The following is a 14,707-nucleotide window of genomic DNA, read 5'->3' as shown; positions in this document are numbered from 1 at the left end:
CACATTGTTTTATTACCAGCAGTATAATCCATGCTAGCTGTTGGTGCTGCGTACACATTGCACACACCTAGACACACACGTGCTAGAAGACCCTGCACCCGCATTGCAAGCAATGCGCTTTGTAGGGCACTCTGATGTGCAGCTTGGTTTGAGTGCTTCAGTCATATACTCCTGTGTGTACCACAAGACTCCAAGTACAGACAAAAGGCAAATTCACACCAAAAAGACCCCTTCCCATGCACTAAATTGCTAATGTAGATATATCCATTGTGAGTATCTGGTCAGCTCCCAGCAACTTAACTGCTCATTTTGAGGGAAAAAAAAAAAAAAAAGAAAAAAAAACACTTTTAACACTTTTGACCCCAGCTAAACAAAAACAACTGCTTTGCTTTGATCTACAGCTGGAAAATATATCCCATCAAATCGCTGCTTACATAAGCAGTCTTCTAACTATACATTTTTTCCTGTGCATTCTTAAGTTAGATCAGTGCATTAATAGTTGAAAGATATACAGTCCTAACTTAACGAACTGACCAAAACCACCGCAACTGTTTATAAGATTATGTCATATCTGTTCTTTATCTGTCCAAGCTAACGACTAATATTTTCTTTTGTGCTCCTCTCCACTACAGATTGATTGCTACCTTCCAAGTGGCATTCCAGCTGAATATGCTGAAAACATCTCATTTCACCACAAACAAATATTCTAAGACTATAAATAAGAGAGATTTGTTGAGGTTGCAGCTGATTATAAAATGAGCAATAAACTACAGGTGATTCACTGAAACATTCTTAAAAGGCATACAGAGAGCTTCCTTATTAAAAAAAATTACTGTTTTATCTTTGCCAATGCACTTTCTATTGCTAACCTTTTTAAGCCAGTTCCAATGAGCAGGAAAGAGCTTATAAGCTTTTCTAGCACCTGAAACCAAAAAGTATGAAAAACATCCAGAAAATAAGTCTCTTCTCTGGCTATTCTAATCTCCTGTCAAAACTTTCTAAGTGTCTGACATTCTTTAGAGAAATTTCGCATAACAGGTTTCATACATCAGCCACATAAAAATCAAATTACATTCTCCCTCCTCATAAGTGATCATAGCAAGCGTACAATGGTCTTGGAAAAAACTCCCGATACAGGATAAGTTCAGTCTCTTTCTCTTTTCAGCAATACTAGTCAATTTCTCCTCACTACCTTGTCAGTACATCAGTGCTGCTAATTCTAGCCTGTATCTGTGAAAAGACCGTGTTATATTATTTGACAATATCGTCCAACTGAAGTCCTAAACTAAAAACAGAGCCATGAAGGCACACATTCAGCATGCAGTTACCACAAGGCAACATGACAACATAAGTAGATGTAGTTTAAAGTTACACAACCTCAAAGCAAAATGTTTGGGAGACTTTAATAAATCAATATTTCAATAAAGAACAAAGTTTGCCACTATTTCTGTGATGGAAAAATAAAGAAACATAATTTTTCATTTGTTAAGACAATGAAACAAAGAAAAAAAAATTCACGCTGTTAGAAAGTTCCACAGCTATGCTGAATCTTCCAGAATCATGGCATCACAAGCCAAATGTATGCAACTCTGATATCAACTTATTATTCAAATTTCATTCTCAACTAATTAAATAGCCATTTCTCTCTGTAATTCAAAAGAAAAAACACATCAGCCAAGAAATGGAGAAGAGAAATTTCACATTATACTCAAAAGGTAACATTTGTAAAATCTATAGGAAAGCCAAAAGGATCTTTTGAACTGAAAATGGCTGGGATGAAAAAAATGGCCTGATTGTATCAACATAAAATTGAAACTAACTGAAACGCTGCAGCTTGGAAAGTTATTACTCATCAGCTAAGCTACCTGTGCACCCTTTGACAGAATTCACCACGATAAACCATGACGGTACTCTGAGCTAAACGTGTTTTACTTTGTCTTAAGAATAGATTAGCAATATGCACACTAATAAACAGTAAGAAGAAGTATCTCTACAGCGTTGCATCATTTGCCCACACCTTTTAATGCAATTACTATTTCAAAATTCTGTTTACAATCTTCCTACAAAATAAGTATCACTTGGATAGCTCTTCAGGCCTAGTTTTTCTATTAAGAATCTACAAAACTGTAAATAGGCTAAGTACATAATGAAGGCTGATTTTCAAAGTTCAATTGAGTTGTACAAAACATGCATAACAAATATGTAAAATTTTCCCATTGGACATTATTGCTTGTAACAGCATAGAAACATCTTTACCTTGCTGTTGCCAAAATATATTCATGACGCGGGGACCAAGACACTGCCAGCACTTCTTGCCTGTGACCTAAAAATGGTATGAAAAAGCTTACATGATTTTCCATGAAAATATTTATATGCACCTCTTTATGAGAATAACTACAGTAAAAAACCCGCTCATTTCTATAGGACCCACCAATTCAAAACAATAATCTGAATGGCCTACATTGCAATATAAATTTGTTTTGGTCTAGAGATTATTTTCCTTTCTTCCTCTTGCTTGACTGGGATTGCAGTGAGCTGAAAGTGATACAATATACTATTATACATACATAACTTTTACTGGTGTTAGTTGTGCAAAACAGAACAGCAGTCACAGCTACTGAGATTACTTTAAACACTGTTATTAAGTTTTGAATTAGCACTGGTACTCTCATATGCAGAAGAAATTTAGCATATACTTTTCTTCAAACCATTTCAAAATGTTTAATAAAAAGTATGTTTACTTTATGTACTTAAGATTAAAATCTTACTCAGCTGATCCTCATATAGTCTTGTCCTTAATTTGGGGTATTTGTTTTTCCCCTTATTATGCCCCAAATATCAAGACATTAAGTTAAATGTCTGTTTTGACTTCTTAGCAGCATCATCCCCAGCACCACTTAGTGGCAGGTAGCATAAACACATTTTAAAAATTGGAAAAAAAGTTCCAAAAGTGTTAAACAAATATAGACAATAGGAAGTGTAAGCTGACCTAAATACAAGGACTGCAACCATGCTTCACAGAATAATAAAAACACATGGCCAAAATAAAAACAACATTGCTGAAAAATAAACTAAGTCATACAAATACTATTTTTACTATGCAGTTTAGAGCTACAGGAACCATCTTGCTTCTTGTACACCTTCTATTAAACAAATAGTTTTCCATTGCCTGAGTTAATCAAAGGGCTGGCATGCCCAGGATAATGGAAAAATCTCTAATGCGGGTACTACAGGATACACTTGGAAGGCACAGTGCAGGCACATTTATTTGGCTCCATTGAGTAAACAGCAGTCCAGCATGAATTTAGCTCCATTTCAGTTGTCAGAGTAGACTATGTGAAAATATTCATATATATTTACAACACACTATTGAGTGCTTCAGGTTCTGTAAAGAATGATTAGATCATGTTTAGTGAAGGACATAAACCGCTTCCATCTGTTCCTGTGATATCACACTTGAGCTAACTGCACTGTGCTGCGCATAAAGACACAATCAGCCTGTGCCTGGAAAGCACTAACCCTGACTCAAAATTAAGAAGCCCTACTGAACCTCAACAGATTCTCTGGAGAACTATTTTTTCCCACTCTCCAGTGATTTCAATTCTAGAAATAGATCATTGAGACACCCATCCTGGTTTGCGTAGAGCTGATTCAGTTCAGGAGGGCTTACTAGCTCAAGCTCTGCGTCACACAAAAGCACCTAGGCTGCTTTTAGACAAGCTGACCACAGAAGAAAGAGAGATGTATTTGCATGTTTCTTTGTCCAAGCTAACATTTCTCTACAGTTTCTAGATCAGCTCTGGCTCTTGCCCTGCTTATTTGAAGTATAAGCACATTTGTCTCGTCACTGCCATCACTTGATCGTGTCTACACTCACCTTCCTTCCCCCCACCCAATGACCTTTATTAAACATTAGCAAAACTGCCTTAAGGGCAAATTCTTACTAAATGCAAAAAGTAATAGACTTTGTTATGGGAGACAGTGTCAAAGGCCTTCCTATTCTCATAGACAAAGTGATAAAGTACAGGCTAAGTGAGTGGACAGGGAGGTGGACTGAAAACTCTGAACTTCCAGGCTCAGAGGGTTTTGCTCAATGGCACAAAGCCTGGTTGGAGGCTTGTAGATAGCAGTGTCCCCCAGGGGTATAGTGGATCCAATACTGTTCAGCTGATTATTCATCGGTGACCTGGATAAAGGAACAGAGTGCACCAGCAGCAAGTTTGCTGATAACACAAAACTGAGAGGGGCGGCTGATACCCCAGAGGGCTGTGCCATTCAGAGGGACCTTGACAGGCTGGAGAGATGGGCGGAGAGGAACCTCATGTAGGTCAACAAAGAGTCAGAAAGTGCAGAGTCCTGCACCTGCAGAGGAACAACTCGACACATCAGTACAGGCTGGGGGACAACCAGCTGGAGAGGAGCTTTGCAGAGAAGGGCCTGGGGATCCTGGTGAATACCAAGGTGAACACGGGCCACCAACGTGCTCTCGTGGCAGAGAGGACCAACAGTATGCTGTGCTGCATTAGGAAGAGTGTTACCAGCATGTCAAGGCAGGTGATCCTCCCCCTCTGCTCTGCCCTGGTGAGACCACATCATCTGCAGTGTTGTGTCCGCAAAGATAGCTAAGGGATGGGAGCATCTATCATATGAGGGGAGGCTGAGAGAGCTGGGTTTGTTTAGCCTGTAGAAGAGAAAGATTAGGGGGGATCTTATCAATGTTTATAAATATCCATAAATATAAATATCATTGGAGAGTGTAAAGAGGACGGGGCCAGATGCTTCTGAGTGGTACCCAGTGACAGGACAAGAGGCAATGGGCACAAACTGAAACACAGGAAATTCCACCTGAACATAAGAAAACACTTATTTACTGTGACAGTGGTTGAACACAGGAGCAGGCTGCCTGGAGAGGTTGTGGTCTCCATCCTTGGACATTTTTAAAACCTGACTGGATGCTTGTGCGGGGTGTGTGTGCATGTGTGTATGCGTGTGTGTGTACACCAAATGATCTCCAAAAAGGTCCCTGCCAACCCTAAGTATTCTGTGATTACAAAACAATAAAACCCTAGTTTCTCAAATTAGGTAAACACAAAGCATTAGATACCACCCTTCCATAGTGAATAGTATCTTGCTCTTTATGCAGAAACCTCTTAAAATCATGCAAGTGCCTTTATAGGATATTTTGTTGAAAATAGTAAAGATTTTTTTTTTGAAGAAAGCAGCACCCATATTGAATTTACACGATCACAAAACAATGCCAGTTAACAAACAATGCCGATTAGAAAACATTAACTACTATTGATTTGATCAGGGTTTATCATGAAAACATCCAAACATCTATAATAAATGTTCATTAATTAATATGTGTATTCTCCAATTCATTACCACTAGAATAACATCCAGAAGAACCTTTTCCACTGTGTAACTTTCACAACTGGTACAAAATGTTACTTACAAAGTCATGTTACTTACAAAGAATACATTGTATACAGCATTTCTTTATAGGGCCTGGTTTACTCAAAGTAGTTATTGTTTAACATTTATGTTTCAGACTAAAAGTACCCTGCAGAATGTGAGAACAGGATCCAGACTTCAAGTCACAGAGCTGTACTTTGGGGCTTTTGGTACCAACTGTAACAAGAAAAACAAAGACAGCTAAAAAAACCCCAGCAGTTGAAAGGAGAAGAAGAGCAACAAAAAATTCTAGCAATGACAAAGAAATAAAAGAAAAATGTTAGCTGCATAGCAGTTCATTTAGTCAGAGTACTACATAGGCTGTTGATGCAACATATTTTATTAATAGATTTACATTTTTTAAGTGTAGGTGAATTTAAGATATTACAAACAAAATATAGAAACTGAGGGCAAACAAAACACTACCTATGAAACTTAAGAATTAAAAATATGATTTCTCACATAGTTAAATAGCATACTTGTAAGTAATACATAACACACATACATACCCATATATACAATTTATTATGTTCAAATCTAATAACCTTCAAATGCTGACTTATGTAACTGAGGGTAAACTGGTTATACCTAGGAATTTTAATCTGGAAGGTGAATTGAACAACACATTATTCCAGAAGAACAAATGTGAGATCCTCATCATAAACATCATCAGTCCAACTGAAAATATTTCATCTTAACAATGACCTAATCCTTACATAATTTCAGTCTTTGTAAGATGCAAGACAGGGGAGGGAAGAATCTCTGACTATTACTTACTTTTTACTACAGCCCCAAAATACATAGGAAATCTCTGAAAAACACATACATACCTGCTATTAAACAATGTTTGGTAGCAACTGGAGACATATGATGGCTATAAACTGTTCCCTCGAAATGAAACACATCTGCAGGCTGATAATAAAAAGATTAATTTAATCAGAATCATAAGAATGTAAATCTTTTTTATTAAGCATTTTTCAAGTTGCAGCTACAAATAAGACTAATACAAATATTACTATTTACATACTAATAATAACATGCCTACTTAGTAAACCAATCATGGAAACACTGCAAAGTAAGTAAGTCTGCTTGCAACACTAGACAACTATGCCGGACCTGGAAGGTGACCCAGAAGAAAGTTCAAGAAAGTTGGCTGATCAAAAGCATAAATGGAAGACATTCAAGGTTTATCACAATTTAAAAGAGGAAGCAAGACAAAATAGCAAACAGGAAGGTTACGAACAATATGGAGAAAGAAGTCACCAGGAAAGAACAACTTAGACTAAATTCAGGAGCCCCTTGTCAGTTCACAAACATCACATGCTACCCTTCGTTCCTCAAAGAAATAAATACGAAAATACATGCAATGATTAGCTCCCTTGACAACGTTAAAAATTAAAAAAATACAATACTGGCTTTGATAGCTAGTACAACGACTTTCAGGTACTCTTTGTTTTGTTGTCTCATTCTAAAATATTGAATAGAAAAAAAAATTAACTTAAACCTAAGTTGTCTATGTTTCCAAACACACTGTTTGGTGGCAGAATGCAGGTCAATTAATAGCCTTCACGTAAACATTGTGTTGTGTAAGTCACGCTCACAGAGCCACCTGGAAAATGAACAGAGCTTTGCACTTAAGAGAAGGTTTAGTGACTGCAAATATAGCTTCACATCTCATAAGTGATCAAAATGAATTCTCTGTTGTGTCCCTAAGATGACAGTCCAGAATTCATAGTTCAATAGTTAGATGTTAGGACTATATGAGTCAGCAACAACCTAAAGCCAACGGAATCTGTGAACTTAAAGTCACAGTAATATGTTAGCATTTCTGTAGTGGTTTCTCTTGTCCTCCTCCAAATTTTTGAAAGTGGATATGACATAGTGCTTACAACCGCAGAATTTTGGATGTAATGACCCAGGAGGTCTTTTCCAAACCTACATGACTACTGTTTTTAAATAAAAGACACTCCATTTCTATCTTTTTTATTTCTAAATGCCAAGGCCAGCCTTCCAAAAGCAATACCTATGCCTTGCTTATTAAAAATAACCAGCTCTGCTGTACACTCTTATTGCTGTACACTCCTATTGCTATACAAATAAACTAAATATTTACTATTTTTGTGAAGCACTCAACAACCCTGGAAAAAGAACTACAGTTTCAGATCAGTCCTTGGCAGAAGAAATTACCTAGTATAAAATCAGCTGCACGTACTCCTGTTTGTGGCTTAAGCAGAAAGGAACAGCCCTGAGGGTTCCAAGATCTCACACAGTTTAGGCATTCAGGTCTTCAGAACCAGACAAACACACGTTAAGGTAAGTGAGAAAGCCAGAACCACACCACCATGCTGCTGTACCCGCAGTTCTATAAACCAGTTATTTCCACATGCTCGCTCCTGCTGAGCTCCGAGTGAGCTGCAGACGCAGAATGAATGATACGGAAAGAGACCTGGAAGTCATAAAAATTCTTATTTACTTACTTGTAAGGTATTTGTATCCCATATTTTCAATGTTTTATCAAATGAGCTGGATGTAAACATGCCAGTATCATGAGGATACCACTGGACTGTCTCTACACTGAATCTGTGTACATCAGGATGGCTCCTATAATTAAGTAAAAGATCCCAGTTGATTAGAGTCAGCAATTAATTGTCTGGAAACTCAGTGACACAAGTTGAAAACATAGTTTAAACATTTCAAAAAACTGCACCTAAGCTTTCAAGAGAAATGACTGATTTTGGTGCCTCAGTTTTTGACCAATGTAAATTACTTGAAAGAGCCCTCATTTCAAGAAAGTGCAGATCATTTACCTTTTTGAAATATGGTATCTGTAGCATATCTCAAGTTAAGCCAGTCTGAGGCACAGAAGATACTAATCTCTTGAAAAACTTGAATTTTTGATGTTTAAAGATCAAGTTAGGCCTAACACTACAAACCACTTAAGTTTGTTGAGACCCACTGACTTATAATTGGATCCACTGAAAAATATGATCATACACGTAATTTGAAGAATTACATGTTAGTGATTATGATTTAACATTAGCTAATAACTACAGCTATAACAGTTACCTGATATTCAGTTACACTGAAGTCACCAGAAAGCACTGGAATGAGTTACCAAGAGTTAATTGTTTTCACATTCACAAGTGAAAGAAGAAAAAATTATCTTGATAACAATAACTTTTGATCCCACTGTATGTAGTTATAAAGTCTAATTAATAATACATCAACAGTGCTGGGAAGAATGCACACCAGAGCCAATTTTGCCAGCTCAAGAAGGATATGATTCTATCAGCCGGGCTCTGAACAGCACAGGCAGTTCCTGAGCTGGCTCCATGTAGATTCAGCTCTAGTGTTTTGATACCACGCTCTCAGATTCAAAAGCAGCTTGCAAAAATAGCTGAATTGGCTCTATTTGGAGCTAGTGAAGGGCCCACAGGATTTCTTCACTTCAGCTCTTATCTTCGCATTAGCCTCTCAAGTAAGTGTCCCGGCCTCCAAAGTGATTATTATTGCAGGTATCATTATGTAAATGATAGAGATTCCGTATGCAGTTGTGTGTGTGCACGTGTAGTTTATGTGTATATACACATATACATATAAACATGTATGTGGTGTATATATGTGTACATAGAAATACATACACACGTATCTGGCACCACACCTAAGCTAATAAACCTTCCTATTTACTTGGGTTGCTAGAAAGCACAGAAAATATCTGAATGTCTTTAAATAGAGTCAGTCTGAAGCCACATTGACTAAGCAAGAACTATTGAGCAGCTGTTGAGCTTAGTTTAGTAACTCCTGCATTGGTTATTTCTAAAGCATGCCCTAGAACAGCCTGTTACCTTGCCACAGTGCTAAAACTCACCTGATTTTGTGCTACAGCAGGCCAAGCTAAAAATCTTCAGTACCTGAAGTACCTGGAAACCAAGCCTGGCTTGATCTAAACTGATTCCTGCAGAACCATTTATACACACTGAGTGGGAAGATCTAAATTCATGGAACTAATTATCCTAGTACAATAAATGCAAGTGCACAACTGTGAACTGTGTTCAGCACTGCACCAAAGCTATTAAGTTCTCCCACAACCAGCAGACTGAGGGATGAATTCAAAAACACTTCAGTAGCTATGAAGGAATCACCTTTGGTCTGGCCAAGCTTACCGGTGGCCACGTGCCATTCAGCTTGTCTCCATGCCTCACGGCTCTATGCTACTCCCAGTTTATTCTATACTCAGTATTCTTCCCCACTGCTCAGGACATCCCAGCCTTTTCTACCAAAGATAACAAAGAATTAATTCTATAGATGGCAAGGTTGCTGCCATTCATCTCGGACAGGCTTGAAATAGGGAAGATAACCTTCCACACAAGCATCAGCTACATATTATCTAGAAGCTGGCTTTCTCAAATGTCAGTTTTTGCTATGCGACAGCATAGATCCTAAAAATCTGGCTGAAGTTCAGCATGTAGACTCCTGAAATTTTCTGTGTTCTTTTAGGAAGTTTTTATTTTTACTATACCAGCCTTAACTAGCATTGAAGATTGCTTTAAAATAGAGTCATAAGCTCAATAACTGAGATTTATTTTTTTGTTAACGAATGATGACTAAATCTAGCTTTTGGAGATATAGACTTCTGGGACTTAATTTAGTTGTTGACAAATAGGCATCTAGTACCTTTTGAATTATCCTATCGTATCCTTCAGCTGTCAGTCTTGTCAGGTATGTGTCCCATAGGTAACGTTACATGTTAATCCCATGTAAAAATTTCAGCTATTCTAAGAAATCTCAAATGACACTTGACATCTACAAGAAAATGTATCAAGCCATTTAACCTCCCAAATGTTTGTACATTGTAAGCTTTTCTTCAAGACAGAGGTGTTGGTACCCTTCATGAGAGCCGCATGAAATAATTGCTAGACAAGTTATTAAGGTAGCATTGGCGAAAAGTCAAAGATTGTATTTGCTGTAGATTGCAGCAAAAGCCTTCCATAGAAGAAGAAGAAAAAAAAAAGCCACGTTCTCCAATAGACAGCTGTATTTCTACAGGAATTACTTTATTCTAGATGAGAAGCACTGGGTATATTACAGTCTACCATCAGGAACTAGCTCCTCTAATGCTCTGAACTACTGGAACCTCAACAGGCTCTGTTCAGATTTATTCAGAAATAGCCTCAAAAGGCCTCTAAAAAGGCAACTTCCTCTTTTACTTATGCAGCTTCCAGATGAGATTTACCTTGTATCCTGCAAACCTGGGACACAGGCAAACCTGTGTAATATACCATTATCAAGTGATACAAAGATAGGAGCCCAACAGTCGCATAGGAAGTATTTCTTCCTGGTAATTAAACATTGATTTATGATGTCATGATGTCTGCATGAATAATATCCCAATAGCTAAAGATGAATTAGCTAGAGTAAATATATGAAACGTACTAAGAAACTAAACGAATACTTGGAAAAAATAATTTGAGGGAAAAACCAACTAAGTAGCTTAAGAACCACCTACTCTGAGCAATGAGAGGTATTTTCTATCATATGGAACATTGTGCCACACAAAATTAGATTCTACAACTACAATTTAAGCCCATATTCAAATCATAAGAAATAAAAGATGTATCTACTTGAATTAACACCTACTTAAGAAACCACCAACTATCTATCAACACCATGTTGAGGTGCTCACAAGCAGAATTTTCAAGTATGGAATATTTCCACTGCCATAACTGAGAAGTAAATTATGACATCATTTTAGTACAGATTTGCAAGTTTTTATGCTGTGTGTTGTCAGCATATATTTCTTCAGTTTGTTGTTTATGTTTCAGAAATTTGTTTCTGGTTCTGAGATTCAGTGATGTATAGTCATTACTCATTCTTAATTACAATTTTAATTTATTTTGTTGAAGCAGTTCCAGCCATCAACACTTACCAAATGCAGCTTACTTGCAGTAGATTCTGTTCTTACCCATTTGTAGGGTAGGAACATTGATGCATGCTCTATTATCCTTTTTCTTTCTTGCAGGACACAATTTAGGCCTCTTACTGTTACAAATCTTTTCTGCTCTTGTCGATCTTAGTCATGAAGCTCTTAGACCTCAAATAATTTGAAGACTGGGAAAAAATAAGGGGAAAATGTAGCTACTAACCTTTTAAAATGCAGGATGTATCTTATTACGAGCCTCAGATAAAGTCCTAACCTACTAGATAGCCATACTATCTAAACACAAGGATAAACAACTTTTGCTAGAAGACTGAATGCCTGTAATGGACAAATTTTTACTGCCTGCAGTAAAGTCTGACATCTATAGAGGCTTTGAGTCTATACAGACTATATGAACAGTATGGTAGCACTGGTCTTCAAAAAAATGTTCCATTTTTGTCTGTAACACATCTGTCCTTACTCAAACACGTCTTAAGAAGTTCTGCTTTAATTACTTATGCATCGATAATGTCTAATGTCCCTAAAATACTTGTGAAGCTGAAGGCAGGGAGAGAGGGAACAAAATCAGCAACGGAATCTATGTCAGATTTTTTCCAATCAGGTGAACAGAGTTATGCATAGGTCATTTTCCTTTGCTTCGACATACAATTATTCCAAAACACACATTATTCCAAAACACACATAATAATTGTATGCTTATTGGAAATATAACCAAGAATATTTATATAACAGTCACAGACTGATTTTATCATCTTTACTGGCATAAAGTCAGATAATTTCAACATGAAATAATAGGAAAACTGAAAGATGAGAAACTGTTACATGGAGAAGGATGATTTTCTTTTCTAGTGTTGAAAAAAAAAGAGATCGGAGTCCTAATCCTGGCTTTTTGTTGGTGTCGACACCAACAAAACAAAGGGTGTAAAGATCTACACAGCAAAGGGTGTAAAGAGGATGGGGCTAGACTCCTCTGAGTGATATCAAGTGACAGAGGAGAGGCAAGGGCCACAAACTGAAATACAGGAAATTCCATCTTAACATAAAAAAACACTTCTTTACTGTGAGGGTGGTTGAACATCATAACATAAGAGAGGTTGTGGAGTCTCCATCCTTGGAGATATTCAAAACCTGACTGGACACGGCCCTCACCAACCCTGCTTGTGCAGGGGGGTTGGACCAGATGGTCTCCAGAGGCCCCTTCCAACCTCAACTATTCTGCGATTCAGTAAGACAGACCTCTCTACCTTACTTCCTACTGAGCACAACTAATACCTACCTTTTAACTTTTTGAACTGACAGGCTGAAAAGATATGTTCAAACAACAACAGCAAATTGTCACAGTACATAAAGTATAACTGTTAGATTAGACAAAAATAAAAGAAAAAAAAAAGAATTTACTCCCACTGCTTAATAAATCACATGAACCCTCACAATGTTTCTTGCTTTTCTCTATATGCCAAAATATATAATGCATAATGCCAGCTTTTCTCGAAGATTTCTGGTATGATTTACAGCAGTCTTTTTCTTGGAAAAAACAATGCGCATTTATTTGTGAATTTAATGCAAGTCACACAATAAATATCACTATGAGCATTTTCTGGAATTTTTGTTTCAAGTACATACCTTCCTACGGAGCAAACTGCTTTACATGTGTAGCATGGCTTTTTGCTGAAGTTTTCAAGGTCATAAAGTACAATAACACCATCTGACCCACCTGATAACATGCTGAAAGTGTAAATAAAGCACACAAGTTACAATAATTATGATCTCAATCTCCTCAAACTAATTGAAGGTTCATATTCAACAAGAAAATAATTCCATAATACCAAAACACAGTGAGGTACTCATATCATATGCTTACCAAACTAAGGTATATACTTACTATCTGCCTTCAACAGGCTCAATATCAAGGGTGTTAATACCACTCCCATGTATTCTTTCCACATCCCTGTCTTTATTTAATTCCAAACTCAGAACCCTTAAAGAAAAAAAAAAAGAAAAATATGAACAACAGGAATAACAAAAGTGTAAAGTGTTGCCTGTGTAGCTCAGAACAGAATAAACTGTAGTTTCACCTTGCCTCAATGCATTTACCCATCCCCATTACTTTTTTGCAAAACTAGACTTGCAGACATGATACAGAACTGAAAATAAGTACTGTGAAACTTATACAGATTTTTTTTCCCTGTATGTTGCTTGAAAGGTAAGAGGTAAATAAATATGTAAAATAGGCTGAAAGGAAGAGCAAAACTGCACTTGGGGTCAACATATGAAACCTAAAAACAGGAATTAATTAAAAAAACCACAGAGTAAAGTAAAACATTAAGAAGTATTTGTTGTAATCACAAATACTGCAGTTACACTGAAGCTTCATCACATATTATCACTCCTGCTTGGAACTATGGACACCTAGTGGACAGATTGGTCTAGTTCTATAATATTTCCTTAAAGAATCAGAATGTTTATTTTTATTTAATATTACAGAAAACATAGCAAATAAAATTATCCACATGGTGAAGTATTTCTGATAAACATTCAAATTCATCTAATGTTTTGTTATCTATGCATAAAGTCTTATGAGCAAGGCTTATCATTCCCAATTTGTGAGATCACGAAAATTTAATTGCCTAGCAAGCAATTCTCTACCATTTCAACTAAAACTAAAATTTTATCTCCAGTTTCAAAAAAGACACTAGGCACTTAAAAGAAAAAAAAATCTGTTACCAGTATCTCAATGCACGCTGAGCTTAACGTCCTGCAGTAACTTTGCAAAACCTAGTTGTGATATAGCACACTTACAAAATCATATATTTTTGCCTGAAAAACAGTCTATCATATGAGCAAAATTTATGCTCCTGAAGATGTTTTAGCAACATGTTATATTTTTGCTTCAAAAGTAGCATCTTGTGTAAACTTAAATTCTGAACTTTCAGCTCCAGTGCAGGCAACCAATTCCTTCCTGTCTCTTCATCCCTGTTTACGCTCTTCTGGGTGTGCACTAGTCTGTCCTCTAACCAGACTCTCCTAGCAGCTCAAACAATCTGAGGAAAAATCTCGTTTGTAGCAAAGCTTCTGAGACAAAGTTTTTTGAGCTGAAATTAATAATTATTATCTTGTAATGTGTTTTCACTTGGTAGTAGTCTGTATCTTCGATAATAATAACAATCCTGACAAGTTCTCTGATTCTGTGACTTGGACATGATTCTAGTTCTAATAGTTGTATATTATATACTCCAAAAGGATACAGTCTGCTTCCACCTTCTAATATGCATTTGCCAATGAGAATACACTTAAACCACACTATCTGATATAAAG

The 14,707-nt window shown here is 36.8% G+C and overlaps 1 protein-coding gene across 2 annotated transcripts in view; it reads right to left on the bottom strand.

Moving 5' to 3' along the window:
• The window catches only part of LOC112995761 (DNA excision repair protein ERCC-8), a 33,615-nt gene that overhangs the window by 18,118 nt on the left and 790 nt on the right, over positions 1-14,707 (bottom strand). For both annotated transcript variants that reach the window (XR_010385986.1, XM_026120950.2), the window contains exons 2-7: positions 13,275-13,370; positions 13,016-13,117; positions 7,932-8,055; positions 6,285-6,366; positions 5,563-5,631; positions 2,257-2,323 (exon numbers count right to left, since the gene is read on the bottom strand). Coding sequence is in view for 1 of the 2 variants with exons in the window: in XM_026120950.2 (XP_025976735.1) it covers positions 2,257-2,323; positions 5,563-5,631; positions 6,285-6,366; positions 7,932-8,055; positions 13,016-13,117; positions 13,275-13,370 (540 nt within the window). In the remaining variant the exon portion in view is untranslated. The remainder of the gene's footprint in view (positions 1-2,256; positions 2,324-5,562; positions 5,632-6,284; positions 6,367-7,931; positions 8,056-13,015; positions 13,118-13,274; positions 13,371-14,707) is intronic.

Source organism: Dromaius novaehollandiae, chromosome Z (genome assembly GCF_036370855.1).
Source record: "Dromaius novaehollandiae isolate bDroNov1 chromosome Z, bDroNov1.hap1, whole genome shotgun sequence".
Classification (NCBI taxonomy): domain Eukaryota; kingdom Metazoa; phylum Chordata; class Aves; order Casuariiformes; family Dromaiidae; genus Dromaius; species Dromaius novaehollandiae.
This window is presented reverse-complemented; position numbering and strand designations above follow the sequence as displayed.